Source organism: Zeus faber, assembly GCF_960531495.2.
Source record: "Zeus faber genome assembly, chromosome: 12".
NCBI classification, from domain to species: domain Eukaryota; kingdom Metazoa; phylum Chordata; class Actinopteri; order Zeiformes; family Zeidae; genus Zeus; species Zeus faber.
The window spans coordinates 13,000,462-13,017,949 of record NC_137196.1 but is presented as its reverse complement, the minus strand read 5'-3'; the positions used below and the strand labels follow the sequence as shown (position 1 = coordinate 13,017,949).

Sequence of the window (17,488 nt, the reverse complement as noted above, 5' to 3'; positions counted from 1 at the left end):
ACACATACGCACACACACACACACACGCACACACACACACACCTTTCTGCTCATGAGCAAATTTCACATGTTTTGCCTGTCACATGTGTTGCTAACGCTGGTGTTTCATCGTTTTTACAGGCACAATTGGTTTTGGAGGGGAATATTCCCCTGCCAATCTCCAGCAAAGCGCAAACCTACCTTTTGTTATTTCTTCACCCAAGACGACACGTTTCTCTTAGATATTCCGTCCGATTGGAGCCTCTGTCATCCCTGATCTTCAAATCACTGCCGCCTTTAACCTTGGACGCCTCTTCCCTCAATTAGAAATCTCACCTCCTTTCCCCTTTAAATTGAATATTTAATTTGAGGTGAAGAGCCGATGTCGAAAATTTTATGAAATACAACATTAGGGCCGCAAAAAGGATGGTAGGAAATATTTACATAGCTCCCGTGAAAAGCAAAAACGCTGAAGGCAGGAGGTCAAGGTGTTAAAGAGCAACAGATAGGCCCTTTCAATTAAAACTTTAATTTAAAAAATTATTAGAAATTTTATGGAGACAAGAACGACAGAGAGAAGGGGGAGAGTGTGGTGGCTCTTATGATGAGCAGCAGACAAAGTCCAGGGACTGCGAGACATTTACATTTTCCCAAGAGTGACGAAGAGACAAAAATGTGAATTAAAGACTAAATAAAATGGACGGGTCTATTGTGGGTCTACTAAGAGTATGTTTAAGGGTGAAGGATGCCTCCGAGGTCCATCACTGTAGACGAGTTTCCAGTGAAATCACTTTTATCAACACTTCAGCGACCAATATTCCCTCGGTCCTCCCTCGTGTGAAGAGACGAAGTGTTTGTTCTTTAGAGGAAGCTATTCCAAGGTTCTCACGTCCCTTAATCCCTGGAAGAGTTATTTCTTCCTCAAACGGTTCATTGTTTTGTTTTTTCCTCTTCTTTTTTTTTTTTACCATCAAATCAGAGACGTTTACTTTCCATTTGCAGACGTTCAGCAGATGCTGCTGGGACTCCCCAGGGCACCCGCCTCGGTCCCCTTGAAGTTTTCTTGTCCTAACCGCTCTCTTACACCTTATCTCACTTCATTTGCTTTTTTTTTTTTTACTGTTCTTCTATTTCTAGGCATCCATTGTGCGAGGAGAGGAGCGGCAGACCGCCATGTCGACAGCAGGATGGATTCTAGCACTGGCTCTTGTGCTACAGGTAGCTGCAATTTTTTTCCTCAGACGAGGACTTATCCAAAGATTTTGCTATCTTTTTCAACAAGCTCAATTTGAATGAGGGTTGGCGATCAGCCAGGACACCACCATTCAATTTGATTTCGCTATAAATTGTCACGATTTGATTCACTATTGATTCAATCCCATGTCGTTGAGGCCCCTCGCTATGTAATTCCATATCGAAATATATTGATATTTTTATTCATAATGAGAATCGCAACCAACTTTTAAGTGTATCATCTGGCATTATAAAAATTTGCCTATACAGTCTATGTACACCGCGTTCCAAATTATTATGCAAATTATATTTTTCTCTGATTTTCCTAAATAGTCGATGCAAATGACAGTCAGTATAATTTTCAAGTCATCAACCGTTAGGGTATAATTCGAATGTTACTGAACAAACCTCCCAATGATAACAGTATTTTTTTCAAAAATAGAAAACTCAAAATGCACTGTTCCAAATTATTATGCACAACAGAGTTTTTATTTTATAGGTTGTAAAGAACTGAAAATGGTCATTTGTTGAATGTGCAGCTTTAGCTTTTCCTATTTACTGAAATCAAAAGCTATTTCAATCAAAAACAGCTTAACAGGCCAAGTTACACGTTAACATAGGACCCTTCTTTGATATCACCGTCACAATTCTTCCATCCATTGAACTTGCGAGTTTTTGGAGAGTTTCTTCTTGAATTTCTTTGCAGGATGTCAGAATAGCCTCCCAGAGCTGCTGTTTTGATGCCAACTGTCTCCCACCCTCATAGATATTTTGCTTGAGGATGCTCCAAAGGTTCTCAGGGATTGAGAGATTGATTGAGATTGATTTCAGTGATCCAAAGAGCCCTGAGACACAATACCATCCGTGAGTTTAATTGAAAAACAAAAAAAATCCAATTTTAAATCAGATTTGCATAATAATTTGGAACGTAGTGTATACAGGTGCTACTTAATGACAAGGGTGTGGCAAACTGTGTTTCTGGGATAATCACCTCCAAAGTTTCCCCCACACCAGGTTCATTCAGCCAGCTCCCAGAATGTAAATGGGGTTGGCGGACAAACAAAGCCCCATGGCTAAATGACATACTGCTTAATGGGCCAATCCCGAACAGCATCAATAACACGCAACAAATTTAGTTTTTAAAAAAGCTTTTATTTTACAGTAAGAATATGCATGTTTTATAAAAACATTGGAGTTTAAAAGTAAGGACAACACAACAAAATGTAGAGTCTTTCAATATTATGAGTCTCAGAAAATCGGAAATCTATAAAACTGTCACCAACCTCAGTGGACTTTGTCACGTCATCGACTTCCGTTGTAACAACAACGGACATATCGTCGGTCTCCTCCGGTGGTTCTTGAAAATATTCCATTTCATCGTCACATTAAGTTTGAAATCCGCTGTTTGAAATGTTCTCCAAGTCCGGAGTGATATCAGATTCAGCATCGCTGTCGTTCTCCGCGTCGCTGTGGGAGAAATTACTATCATCGCGGAAAATGAAGTCCAGTACCTGCTGCTAACACTGCCTTGGATCTATCGCACTGGTCAGATTAAGGTCCAAAATATGATTCAGAGCTTCCGCCACCCGCTTCGCGTAATCCATAACGATACGGAGAAGAAAGTTTTCGGAGACAGTGAGACCGAAACACCCCCCTGCTGCGCTTTAACCGTCTGTTTACGGAAGTGAAGTCTTATTTTTCTTCGCCATTTCACAACAGTGGCACCGTGTGTGTGTAAAAGTAGTACAATATAAAGGTTGAACTCTATCAAAACGGTTTCACATTGTGACTTCATATCAGAATCAGAATCAGAATCAGAATCAGAATCAGAAATACTTTAATAATCCCAGGGGGAAATTACTTAACATCACATGGAAACGATCGGTCGGCGTTGTTCAGTGCTGTTCTGTGTCTCGGTAAGTCAACTGCGTTTCCCCATGTAATCTAAGGGGAATATTTAACTCATTTTATTGAACATTTAGCTACTATTTATAAATCAAACTTGGTTTTGAAAATACGTTGAGATATTAAAAAAAAAACACAAAGGAACACGAATTTGGAAAAATCAAATTTTCCTTCAAGAAAGGTTTTTTCAACTTATTTGGCTGCTCCTGGCCATTTTAGAAATGTGAGATGGCGGCTTTTGCTTTGGTGGGACACATATATAGTATAGTACATAATATAATATAATATAATATATACTATATACACGATATACACTAGTATATCGTGTATATAGTATATATTATATATATATAGTGTATATTGTAGTGTATATAGTGTATATAGTATATATCATATATAGTGTATGTAGTGTATATAGTATATATAGTGTATACAGTTTATATATAATATATAGTGTATATAGTGTATATCGTGTATAAAGGGTGATGTGCGATGAGATGCTTGATGCTGAGACGTCGTGGTATTGTACGCAGAACACAATACAGACTGGTCAGAGAGCTGGACCTAAGTCTGAACAGTCGTAAACAGGTAGGTTTTTAAGTGAGGAGTAACTGTATCTAATACAGAAATGTTGTATTTTAATTAACTGACTACGGTGATACCACATGCCCAATATTCTTTAGACTTTAAACCTTAAAAGGTAAGGACAGTTAGAGTCTAAAGGCCTGGTTGAAGAGGTGGGTGTTGAGCCTCTTTTTGAAAATTTCAAGGACCCTTAATGTAAAGTAATGAAGCTGCTTTCAGTTAGCCCTATCTTAGCACTCACTTTCTGATTGCTCTTAAACGATTTTTACCCTGCTTCCTGGTGTTATTATACTTCCCTGAGATTACATCTCGGCCCACGGCCAAACCGATTTATGCACTCTGAATATATGGACGTATAAAATATGACCATAGAAGCCTTTTTTTCACGGAAGCCTGTGATAAAACTAGGAACCAACCAGACTCATTTTATCGAGAAACGCAGGCTTCTCACCCATAATTATCCAAAAGTTTCTACCTACGCCTTGAAAGCCCTGAGCTAAACCAGGATAAGAATTCACAGTGCTGAATTTGATTTAAAAAGCATATTATCTGTCTTCCACTCCAGGCTTCTGCCCAGGGCGCCCCCTCCGCTGACAAAAAGCTGGTGCGCACGGTCAGAGTGAGGCGTCAGGTCGGACCCGGGGGCCTGGACCCGGACCCCGCCACCTCCACCGCCCTTACCAACCAGACCCTGAGGGAGCAGCCACTGGTGTTCAACCACGTCTACAACATTAACGTCCCCGTGGAGTCGCTGTGCTCCGTAGATTTAGACTCCTCCGCCCCGCCGCCGCCCGCCGCCCCAGGTGAGCGACGTCACCTGGATTCATTTTCCGTGTGAATGTTTTTATCTGCCGTGCACGCACAGACACACACGCACACGCACACGCACACGCAAACACACACACACACACACACACACACACCGTTATAGGTGGTTTATAGGGACATCTAGAAAAACCTTTGAAAACAAGATTAGTTTGGATTATGTCGATTTAAGATCGCACTATAACATGTTTGGATGATGAGAGTAAATCAGGAGATCCATAGAGAATATATATATACTTTTTTAAAGCCCTTATGTGAGGACACTGAATTTCAAGGACAACATTATGAGATTATGAGGATGCTTAATGTGTCTTGACGATCCCAATGTCCCACAGACAAACACACACACACACACACACACACACGCACACACACACACATATACACACTAATACACTAATGTTTGCAAATTGCATTTCTAGTACCCTTACTGATCTTGTTGGCCCAAAATATCACAGCCTCATTAATGAACGAAGTCTCTTTGTATGTTTTTACAAGGGCTGATCAACAGCCACACGTGCACACACACACACACACACACACACACACACACACACACACACACACACACACACACAGCCTAAATACGGTCTCGTTCCATTCCCCAGGTCCCCGGGCCGAGCTCGGGTCCCGGCCCCCCATGGAGGGCCCGCCGGGGCCCACAGAGTACACGGAGCAGACTGTGGATGCTGACAGCCAGGTATTGTCACTGTTTTTTTATCTTTAATAATTTTACTCCACAGAACCAGACGGGGAGCGAGAGCGACATTTGGGATGACACCATATCAAACTAATGATGTATTATTATTGGATTATAATGATGTTATTAAATTGATGATGACGCTCACCTCGCCTGGCGGTGCTTCATCACCCAGCAGCGGTTGTTGCTTGTCTGTCTTGGTGTCTGATTACACCACGATCTATTTATTATCTGCTGGTTCACTGCTCCCGCCTCCAACTTTCTTTTAGGATTAATGTTGTATGAGACAGCGTAGCAGGGATCCAGGGAGGGGTTTTAACTCCGAAGCCATTAGCAGTTGTTTCATTGTATCGCATTGCATTGCATTGCTGTGGCATTACTTTGTGTAATATGATAATTAATTAAAAAAATATATATATTGTTTTTTTTATAATATATATTTACAGTTTATTGTATTTTTTATTGTTTTTGTTTTATTTTTACAGAAATTTAATTGAGACAATTTTCCTTTGACAATATTACTTTTTAAGGTTCATATCTAAGGTTTACAGCCAGCAAGAAGCAACAAACAAAAAAACAAGAAATTCTTGATTCACAGTTAATTTCGACATGTACTATATAGATAGATAGATAGATCGATAGATAGATAGATAGATAGATAGATAGATAGATAGATAGATAGATAGATAGATAGATAGATAGATAGATAGATGGACAATCATAATAAAGAAATAGCAATATTTTTTTTGAAAAAATTCTATAAAACTAAAGATTTACAAAAAAGTTGAATAAATGGCAATATACAACAACCCCAACAATCTATTCAAAATAGAAATATAATCAAAACAAATGAACTGAAAATTAACCTTAAAAAACACAATAAACATTACACCTCTATCAACAATTCTCACTCTGTCAAAAGTAGGAAAACTGTGAATATGGGAAAATAGCGAAAGCATAGAGAAAACGTGGCCATTGGCAAATATTAGGACAAACAAATGAGGATAAAATTGTAAAAAATAAAAAAATCTTTGCTAATCCCTATCCCCCTCATGTCTCCAGGTGACCTTCACACACCGGATCAGCATCCCCAAGGCGGCGTGCGGCTGCCCGGCCTCCAGCACCGTGCAGCAGCTGGCCTCCAGGATCGAGATGCTGGAGAGGGAGGTGTCGCTGCTCCGAGCCCAGTGCGGGTCGGGATGCTGCGGGGAGAACTCCGCCATGGGTGGGTGCTGCTCCAGGGTTTACAAATCAATGTTTTTAATATATCGGTTGTTCCTCCAGAAGAGAGGGACAAGGGAGACTTCCTTACCTTTACTCTACCTCTACTCCACCTGTTCTCTACTCTACTTTTCTATCCCTCCGCTTTACCTTACTCTACCAATAACTCAACCTCTACTGTAGGCTGCTCTACCTCTACTCTACCTATAACCCAACCTATACAATCCCTACCCCCCTCTGCCCTATCTCTACCTCTACTCCACCTCTAAAAAACTTCCCCCTGCTCTACCTGTAATCTACGTCTACTCTACCTCGCTCTACTCAACACTACTGTACCTCTGCTTTACCTCCAATCCACCTCTACCTCCCTCTACTTTACGTCAAATCTATCTATACTCTACTGTACTTTCACTTTACGCTACCGATTTGTTTGTTAAATTTGGCAATTCAAAGATGTCATTGAATATAAAATGTTGTATATTAAGACTATGTGAGGCGCATTAGAACGCGTCCTTTTCTTTCATCTTGTTGTATGTGTTCATAACCATAATGTGGTTTTTTTTGTTGTTGTTTTTTCAGAAATTGATTTTGCAAAGAGCAAAAATAATTGGCGGTATTATAATAATTATAATAATAATTAATCAAGTCATTAAAAGCTATTCAGAAGTTCACAGCCCCAAAGAAGGGTTAAGCTGCATACCGTGCAAAGCCCTGGTCAAAATAAATCAGGCAGAAAATAAAAAATACACCAACAATGACAACTCATTTAGCTGCAGGATGAAGAGAGATGTTCTGTTTCATTATCTGCACTCTGAGGTTGGATTCTCTGTTCAGTGGGGTGGATATAACTATTTGAAAAAGAGGGATATAGTATATATACACTTGTGTAGTCTAGTTTATTGTCGTGGGTGGACTGTGATGATCCCCTAATTCCAGCCTGCCTTCTCACGGCCCCGTTGGCCAACCACCGATCCGCGGCCCGGTGGTTGGGAACCTCTGCCTATGGAGCTGACGCACCTCAGTGGAGCTCCTCATTATGCATTCACGCCAACGCTCTTCACTGGCCTGTTTTATGAATTATCAGTCTTAAATAAATGTAAAACTTAAAAATAATTGTCCGACAGTAGTTATATTGATTTTAGTTGTTTGATGAAAATGTCAAATTGTAAGGAAATCCTTGGAGGGGCTGCGCCTACACTGGCAAGGTTCCCCGCAAAATTATTTTGTTGCAGTTATACTCTACCCGGTATTTAAAAAAAAACTAAATCTCTGAAGTGAAAGTTCTGTCACTATATATTGCTATGCGTCCTTGCGCATTTTGAAGTGTGGATACGGAAATCCTGGAGCTTTCTTAGTGGCTATACAGCATATACCTCCATATCACATAGACTACACCATCGTGTATGCATATATATATATATATATATATATATATATATATATATATATAGGTCGGCTACTGTCTAAAGCGTTGGATTATGATGTTGGTGATCTGATCTGATGATGATCTGGCCTCATTTTGATATTTGATATTTCCTGCAAACATTCCATGTCAGAGTCCCGACACACCGCATCCTCCATCAGTCACTGTGTGAATACAAATCAGGTCACGGTGTGTGCAGCAGTGTGGGGATTGCGCAAAATGTGGCGATCCATAAAAAAAAGCAAAAAACCATTTCTTACTTTTTAATCCCATTTCTTCAACAGACTATCAAACTGCTGATGGTAAGAACAATGATCGTGAATGCATAAAAAGGGAGTTGCCTATAAATTGAGGCAGTGCCCTCTGTTGAAATCAACAAGAAAAAAAGAGGAAATATAATTACGACGTAGGGTTAATGCTTAACTGAATAGAGTGATGGGTTAGAATTCTAATTGACCAGATCATAATCATTTAATTAACACATTTACGGCATCCACGTTAACACCGTGAGGATACAATCTGCTGTGGGAAGTGTGGAACTTACCACATGCACATTATACTCTCACTCTGACTTTTGGCAAAATATTTCTCATACGTGCTTTGATTGCAGGTTTGTAATATGACATTATTAATAATGTTTCATGAATGCCATTGAGGCGTGTGTGTTAAGTTGTGATGTCATTACCGAGACAATATTTTAAAAGCAATTTAACTAAATTTCAATCAAAATGGACTCCAACCTCTTATTAACACGGTACCTGCTCTTTGCCAATCTCTTTGGATTCCCACTATTATGTATATTATATCTCTAATAACCAACATTTTTACTGGTGTAAAAAAAGTGTTTCTGGAAAAATGATGCTGGCTTTATAAAGAAGATAAACTGTTCGGGTGGGCTAATCCAAACCATGTGATTTTGCTGTAATTTTTTTCACCTCCTTTCACCACCTCACCTTCCGTTTTGGCACTGCTCCAGTTTCTATTTTCTATTACTCTCAGTGAGTCATGTCCTGAGCCCTTGGTTGAAAACATTGTAATAATGGTTAAACAAGTAAATAGAGTAGGAAATTTAGCAGACATGGTTAGATTGACAGAATAGTGAGATAAAAAAATACTGGGTGGGCACAATCTGCTCTGGGAAGTGTTATTACTAGGTTACTATCTATATTATTACAAAGTTATTATTATGTTGTTTCAGTGTCGACAACATTTCAACAACAAACTTTTCCATCTGTCCAGGCCGCCTGGACTTTGTCCCCGGCTGCGGCGGCCACGGCAGCTTCAGCATGGAGCTGTGCGGCTGCGTGTGCGAGGAGGGCTGGACGGGCAGGAACTGCACGGACCCCCGCTGCCCCGACGACTGCTCGGGCCAGGGCGTCTGCATGGACGGCGAGTGCGCCTGCGACCGCGACTTCGGCGGCGACAACTGCTCGGAGCCGCGCTGCCCGTCCGACTGCTCGGGCCGAGGCCTCTGCATCGACGGCGAGTGCGTGTGCGAGGAGTCCTTCACCGGCGACGACTGCACGGTCGGCCGCTGCCTCAACGACTGCTCGGACCAGGGGATCTGCGCCAACGGGACGTGCCGCTGCCGACCGGGCTACGTGGGCGACGACTGCTCGCTGGTCTACTGCGCCAACAACTGCAGCGGGAAGGGCGTCTGCAAGGAAGGGTTCTGCGTCTGCCAGGACGGGTTCGCCGGCGACGACTGCAACTCCGGTAAGGCCCTCGAAGGGACTTGGAGGATTGGAGGAGGTGGGCCTTTCCCAATCCACCAAAGCCTAGGTATAGGGACGGGAGGAAGATGTCTGCCTCTTTCAATCCTTCAAGGCCTACAGTGGGTATAGGATTGGGAGGAAGATGTAGGCCTCTATTCATCTTTTAAGGCCTCGCAATAGAGGAATCATTTAATAATTCAAGGCCTACGTACAGGATTTGGAGAAAGAGGAAGGCCTTGTCCAATCCATCCAACTCACGCAACTTTGGCTTCTGAAGTTTTTACGTAATGCGCTGAGACTTGTGTGATCGATGTCTTGACATTAAAAGTTTTGTTTCTCTGGTCTCGATGTTGAGGGATTTGTCAGTGTGACCGTGAGAGAGCACAAATGAAAGAAGAAAATCCAGCCCTGAACATAATTCAGAATTCAATGTGTTTGGGTGACCTTTGAACATTGAGTTTTTTGAGCTGGATTTTGAGTCGGACAAGCTTATTTTTTCTGAGGTCAGGGGTTGACGGCTGAAATATCAGTTGGACTGATTTCCTGCTGGTGACTTTGTTGGGAAGTTTGGAAGTTCATGAAAGACGAGGGATCATCGTTCGCTCTCACAGCTCTGTGGAATACTCCACGGGACTCTGATTGGTTGGTAGCGGCAATCAGCAGTCAGTTATTTCTGAATAATGACTGCTGATTTGATAATAATAACTGTTGTCACAGGCAACCACTTTTCCGCCGTTTCACAGCATCACTTAAGAGCGACATCTCTTCAGAGGGGTACGCTGTAAGACCCACCCTGACGGGGTTATTTTGCGATAATGAAGGCTGGAAGCACATTATCCCTTACTTATCATTTATTGTGTCACATTCATTGTCATTCGAGCAAAACCAAAATAGTCCAGCATAGCAGTTCTAGACAATCAACCTCTTATAGTCTTATAATCTACAGTACACCAGGGAGGCACATGTTTCTATAAGTTCTCAGAGGCATTGCTGTAATTCATTTCAATATTACAACCTTTTATATGATGACTATGCAGTATCTATAACTTACAGCTACTTTATTGGCATTTCCATAGTGAAACAATGGCTCCTGCGGTGTCTGGGTGTGCCGATTGATGTGCTTTCAGCAGGTCTTTGCAAATAAAGGCATCCTTTGGCCATATCCCAAATTGTTTCAGTAATTTCATGATGAAAATGCTTTTTGGTCGTTTATTTGGGCTATTATAGTGACGCAGTGATAACTTTCTGAGCGCCATCCCCGTCACCTCGCCTCCCCTCACCGCCTCTCTGTTTTTTTTTTGGATTTGGAAGTCCAGGCTCTATGGCTTAGCAGGTTGTGAGGCCTGCTGCACTCGGCTCCCCCCGGGGGGCTTCAAACACGCCGGCATCAAGCTGAGGCAAGGCGAGACTTGTTGTGTTTTTTAGTAAATGGCCATTCCTTCCCGGCAGCGGCGGCTGGGTTCACAGGTCCTGGCCTCCGATAGTCATAGTTTTTTGAGCACGGAAAAACAACAAATCCCTGTATGCTTTAAATGGAGGCAGCGAGGGCGGGGGGGGGGGCGGCGGTGCCTCTGCAGAGCTGACTGAAGGTGTAACAGCATTCATTTGTCAAAAGTCACATTCTCCACGGGAAGAGAAGTGTCACATTAGCTGCGTCTGGGGCGATCTCTGAGTCATTCCAGTTCCCCATGCCAAAATATGAGATCCCCTCCTCCGCCATCTGCCTCAGGAAGGTGGGAACAGAACAAAAGAAAAGGAGAAAAAGGAGAGAGGAAATCACATTTCTGCCACATCCTGTTTTCTATTTGTATGCAATATGGAAGCTGGCCTTGTCGGAAATAGGGGCTAAAACAGTGAGCACTCGTGAAGAAGAGTTTTTTCGAATGTTTGAATACAAACAAAGTAGTTTAATTTACACAGAGCCGGCTTTAAGTGTTTCTTATTGTCAAAAGTCGAGGAAAGCAAGACGTAGCATTGCCTTCCATTACGGTGGCCGATTTCCTCGTGCTGGGAAAAAATAACGAGGCCGCTGAAATTTAAATGAGTTGTTTCAGGAATGGAAATACATCCATAAACAATATATCTGCATTAACGCAGCAACCAACGGCTGAGATTGCTTTCATTAAGTCGTGACCCATGCGTCTCACAATTGCTCCGATGGCTTTCTTCAGATTCCCGTCATATTGTGATGGCAACGACTACAAGGAAACAGCATTTAACCTGAAATAGGAACGCTATTACCATGCTCAGCATGGTGGCTGTAATGTACTCTATGTTTTGTTTTTTCCGCCTCTCTATCCATTTCTCTGTGATTTCTTTGAAGAGAAAGTTCTGTTAAGGGGGTTGGAAATGACAGCACCGCTTCGTACTTCCAATGGGCCAATTTTAGCGCTGTCGCAAATGGTTATTTTCATAATCAAAATGTCCAGAATATTCTTGCAAATTGTCAAATAGTCCTTTTAAGAGCCTTGTGTTTTGCTTTCAAGCATTGATCAAAAACAACTCTAGCAAAACTTTTTACTAACCTGGCTAACTGTTGTTGGCAGGCTAAGGTCACCATGGTATTTGAGAGATTTGCCGAAGCTCAAACTGTTTGAATTGTAAGAATTGTATTGGTTAGCCAAGGGAAACTGGTCCAACATTTCTGCTGCAGACTCTGATATCACATTTGGCATTGTATACATACACTCATACACTCCTGCACCGCCACACACACTACACACACATTCTTACAAATACACCTAAATGGAAGTGACAGCCATTTTACAGCCAAAGAATGCACAATATTCCTCTCCGCCATTCATGGTCCGTCTCAGCGGCTCAAGGAGAAATTATCTCGGTTTGTGACCATATTGTGTTTTTAGCTTGCGACAAAAAACGCTCTGGAACAGCCTTGTAGCCACCCTGTTGTGCTGAATAGAAGTATGACAGGTTGCCTTTGTCAAGCCGTATTTTGAGCTGCCTTTTTTTGGCCAACTGCGTTTCAAACCTAAACATAGAAATGGAAGAGAACATTAGAGCCTGTCTGTTCCCGTTTAGAGGAGTCAGCTAGATATGGAAGCTTATTTGCATCTCAGCTGGGAAAGACTCCACAGGCTATATGTTCTCCGTCTTATTCCAAAATACGGCATGTGCTACGGGCTGCGTAGTTTGCAGGCGCAATAATTGATATTTTGACATCACTTTGAACTTTAAATATTTTGTATCCGATCATAACTTTTTGCCTCAGTTTGCCTCGAATTCTCCACTGTTTTCTCCGCCTTGACAATGCCTATGGCTCCATCTATCTTTCTGGATGCTGAATATTCCCAGTCAAAGAATCAGGATGGTGGACTCAAAATGCAAGCGCTAACCCTAACCTTTTTGTGGTTGCAAAAAGGAAGCATTTAATGTTCTTAAACTAAAATTAACATTTTGACAAGCTTGAAACGAGGGAGGGCTCTCTGGGTTGGGACTGTTGCATCGGTCACACAATGTAACTTGAAACTTACTGGCTTGACCAACAACAAACAAATAAAAACTATCGAGTATGTACAGTAGGAGACCCAGCCAGTTAAGCCAGACCTAGTGAGTTAAATCCGACATGAAATCAAGAATCTGTTCTGGAAGGGTGAATTATAATTTGAACAAAAGGAAAATGCTAACAGCTACAGAAACAGTCAATATTCTGTACAAGCTATTTTCCGCTGAAGTCTTAAAACGTCAAATTAACGAGCAAACATCAATGCATCCGCCCATAGCAACATATACTTATTACAGCTAATGAGACTTCTACATGTTAAAATAACCTTCAGCAAGTTTCCCTTTTTGACAAACCTCACATCCAATACATGCTAATTATGAGAATAGCATATCCTGCGCGTTGTATTTACCAGTATCAGAACGCAAAGGAAAAATACAATTTCCATTAAATTTATCTGAGAACTACACTAATTAGTAAATAGCTCATTTTCGAATCACATCTTTTTGATAATTTATCTGCCGTCTGTTCACTGCGTTTAATTTAAGGTCACGCTGTGGCCTCGTGGATGAAGCTCTAGCCCTTGGAGTGGTTGCAATCACATTTGGTGCGTTTCTAATTTAAACCCTTCAAAGGCCAATCTGAAAGGCGCCATATTCTACCCGTGAGCCGTAATTCCAGGGGCCATGGGCTCCCAATCAGCAACCCTGCTGTGTCCCATCATTTATAACTGTTCATTGCTCATATACTATTGAGAAGTGTAGCATTCTGCCGCAGCTTCTCGCAGTGCTGCTGGGGCCGAGGGGCCACTTCTCAGGGTGGTAAGGAGGAGGCAGAGAGCGAGGACCTATTCAGCGATGTGTGTCGTGCATTGATTCAGGTGTTTGATAGTCTTTAATCCGGAATTCAAGGCCTCGCTGGCCTAAACGATAAACTATCGTGCTAAAGATATTGTGGGAGTTCCTGCCCACAGGTATGGGTTTAGGGAGGGAGTCTGAGTCTCTCTGTCCGAGAGTTTTTATTGTCCCTTTAAATAATGTGGTACGCTGGCCACAAGTATCAACGACAAAGCGATGATTATTATAATATTGAGGTGGATAATAATCATCTAGGGCGCAGGAATGGTGTTCCGCTGCTGGGCTGCCGATGAGCCCGTGCGCCGATCCCCTCTGTAAGACAGACAAACATTAGGAAAACTCCCTGCCTCGCACGGCGCTGATCGGGCCGATTCGCGGCGGCTTGGTGGTGGCCGCGGGAAAGGGAACCCGTGCTGTTGCCCGCAGGCGGTGCTTGACCACGCCCCTTTGTCCGCCACAGATATTAATCAGGCGCAGGAGAAATGTCGTACTCTCGCACTCCTGGTGCTGTGGCTGGGCTCCTGGTCGGCTCTCGGGCCCCGTACGCCGATTCCTCACCGGAAGACAGGCAAGCAGATAGGAAACCCTCCTGCCTCGAATCGGACCGATGCGGCCGATTCGGGACAGCTGTGCGGCCACAGGAAGGGCTTAACCACGCCCTCTGGACCGCCACAGCTTCCATGCGGTCCAATGGGACAACCCGTTGACCCTTACAAATACATGAAATCTCCTTTCGTACTTGAAAGAAAGAAACTTCCAGGAGGGTTGACAGTAGGCAATAGGCAATGGGTATTACAATAATACAGCAGCTAATTTCAATGAACAAACCCACATTAGCATTAGCATTTGCATGACATGTGAGGATTTGGGAGTATTGAATGTGTCGAATAGGCAACAGCACAATGAGACAACAGTCAAGTACAATTCAATTAAATAAAATTAAATACAATTCAAAAATAGCTTGGTCACAGCTTCCTGATGCGTTGACGCCGTTTTTCAGAACACATGTCAGAGGTTGTGTAGTCAAAATGGTCGAAGGAGACCAGCGAAAAGGAGGCCAGAGAAACCCATTCACGAAATATCACTCTCAAAGCCTTTCCTCATTGTTCCATAAAAACATTCCAATTCTCAGAAGGACAATGCTGAGATTTGATCCCTGTTTTTCCTATTTTAGTAACTTATCCAAAGGGACTTACATTCAAACCTACATTTCCTGTACTGCAGTTGCTTTTTCAGGCTGTAGGAGATGTTTACATGACCCTGTTAATCTGATCAGGTATTAGTAGAGACCTTAATTTATATTCCTCTCCCTTTTCTCAAGTATTTCTGCTGTTGATCCGTGTCCAAAAGGCCAGGCTGACCCTTCAGGACCCCGTTATAATTTCAGCACTGGCTGTTTCGCTGCATATTCAATAAGCGATAAACCACCCTGGACAGTACCGTCTGAGAGGCCTTTGCTGGCTAATTGCTGCATAAGAGTATACATACAACGTATAACGTACAGTCATATTAACATATCGAGTCTTTTCTTCCATTTCCTCTCGATTATCTTCTGGAGGAAAAGCGTTGCCGGCGTTTCAAACAATTACATATGTCTCTGTCTCTCAAAGTCTGCTGAGCGGAGCTTTTTTGCAGAATAGCTTTTTTTTTTTCCGAGCAACTTTTTTTCAGAAGTTTTTAAAGCGCTCCGCTGGGAAATCTAGACTTTCTCCGCAGTTGCTTTGGGGAGGTTAAAGTCTTTTGAGCGGTTCATCTAGTGTGCAGCTGTCTCCCCATCCTTGTCAGTCACTCTTCGTCTTCTTCTTTCCCTCAGATAATTCCGATCCCCCCCCTTTCTCCCTGCATACTTAATCGGGGCTAAATATATAAATCCATCCAAGGAGTGGGGATCTGTTTATTCCCCCTCCTTCCACTGCAGGGCCGGTTCTTTTGGAGTGAGCGAGGGTCCATCTGTCGACAGCGTGTGGAAGTAACGGCTGGTAACGTGTCCGAATGCTCCCCGAGGAGCTGCGCTGGATCACAGGATGTGGAGATGATGAGGCGACAAGACGCTGCTAACCACACTATCACACTCTGAGGCCATGAGGCCACAAGCACACACACACACACACACACGCACACGTTGTGCATGTGTGTATGGGTGTGTGCTTGTGGTCCTTGTATGGGTGTGTTTTCTTCCCTTCTCTGTTTCTGTCTCACCTCACGTAGCGTTTCTTTTTTTTTTCTAGCTATCCATCTGTCTTTCTTAAAGGCGAATACCATCCATTTTCGGCATTGAAATGGCCAAAAATATATCCCCTGGGAATTGGTTCTACATTTCTCGGTATCTGGGAACAGGCCAATCAGGCTATTTTAGAGGTGACCTACTCGGGATGCATCGGTACAGTGGGCCCAAGGTTTTTATGGGCCACGGTAATGGTACTGTTTGGGTATCTTTATAATTAAGAAAAAAATAATAAAAATACATTTTAAAAGTTTAAAGCTGTGAAAAGATTTTTATAGTAGTCTGCCATAAATAGCCTTAATAGTGTAACGTTGGGTGTATGACTGTGGGAGGAGGGGGGAGACGGAGGTTCATTGGTGGGTTGTTATGATTTGCATAAGTTCATCTGATTGGAGGGGAGGTGTCCAGGATAGTGGGTAATTGGCCCAGTGTCTAGGGGGCGGGTTCCAAGTGGAGAGGAGAGAGGAGAGAGAGAAGTGAGGCAAGTCGAAGCGAGAGAGAGAGAGAGAGAGAGAGAGAGAGAGAGAGAGAGAGAGAGAGAGAGAGAGAGAGAGAGAGAGAGAGAGAGAGAGAGAGAGAGAGAGAGAGAGTGTCTGAAGAGAAGTCTGTAATAAAAAAGGACACAGCCATCCCTGGTTGTTATTTTCTGGCTGGACACCTCAACCCTGGGGTAGTTGGAAGCCTCGCGGCAGGCAATAACAGCGGCTTCAGCTTTCCACGGAGGGTCCGTCTGCGTCTACTTCATTGTGTCTGTCTGGTTGACCCCGCCACGCGTCACAATATAATTGAAATGTGAGCTACAACTGCAATTGTTGAAATCGGTCAATGGTCATTTTGTACTGTATTGTATTATCTAAACGTATTACATATGTTTTTTCTTTGCACTGAAAACGGATCTTGATCAAGATTCAAGAAGATTCAAGATTTTTTATTTGTCACATACATAGACATACTTTCATACATATATGCAGTGAAATGTAATGCAACGCACCCGGTGATAGCACACAATATGTCCTAGGAAAAAAAGAAATAAAAGTAAAGAATTCCTTTCTAATAGACCGACTAACTGACTCCTCAAACGTAATACAGTAAGTTGAATACTTATAGAATAAGATAAAAATATATAGAATAAAATACAATAAAAATAAAATGAAATAAAATGGAATAGATAGAGGAATATGCCTATGTATGTACAGATATGTGCAGATCAATAAGCAAATCTGACAGCAGCTCTATATAGGTCTATGGTACAATGTAGGCTCATATAAAACACATTGAAATTGATTGCACTCTTTACAAAAACATTTTTATGTAGTTTTATCTCGTGTTCTATCGAAAAGGCTCACGTAGCCGTGCGCAGT

At 42.4% G+C, this 17,488-nt stretch overlaps 1 protein-coding gene across 1 annotated transcript in view; it reads left to right on the top strand.

The window, feature by feature from the left end:
- The window catches only part of tnr (tenascin R (restrictin, janusin)), a gene marked incomplete at both ends in the record, with an annotated part of 108,679 nt that overhangs the window by 12,814 nt on the left and 78,377 nt on the right, over positions 1-17,488 (top strand). The window contains 4 exons of the mRNA XM_080011295.1: positions 4,268-4,505; positions 5,136-5,227; positions 6,290-6,452; positions 9,111-9,587. Of these exons, the coding sequence (XP_079867421.1) occupies positions 4,268-4,505; positions 5,136-5,227; positions 6,290-6,452; positions 9,111-9,587 (970 nt within the window). The remainder of the gene's footprint in view (positions 1-4,267; positions 4,506-5,135; positions 5,228-6,289; positions 6,453-9,110; positions 9,588-17,488) is intronic.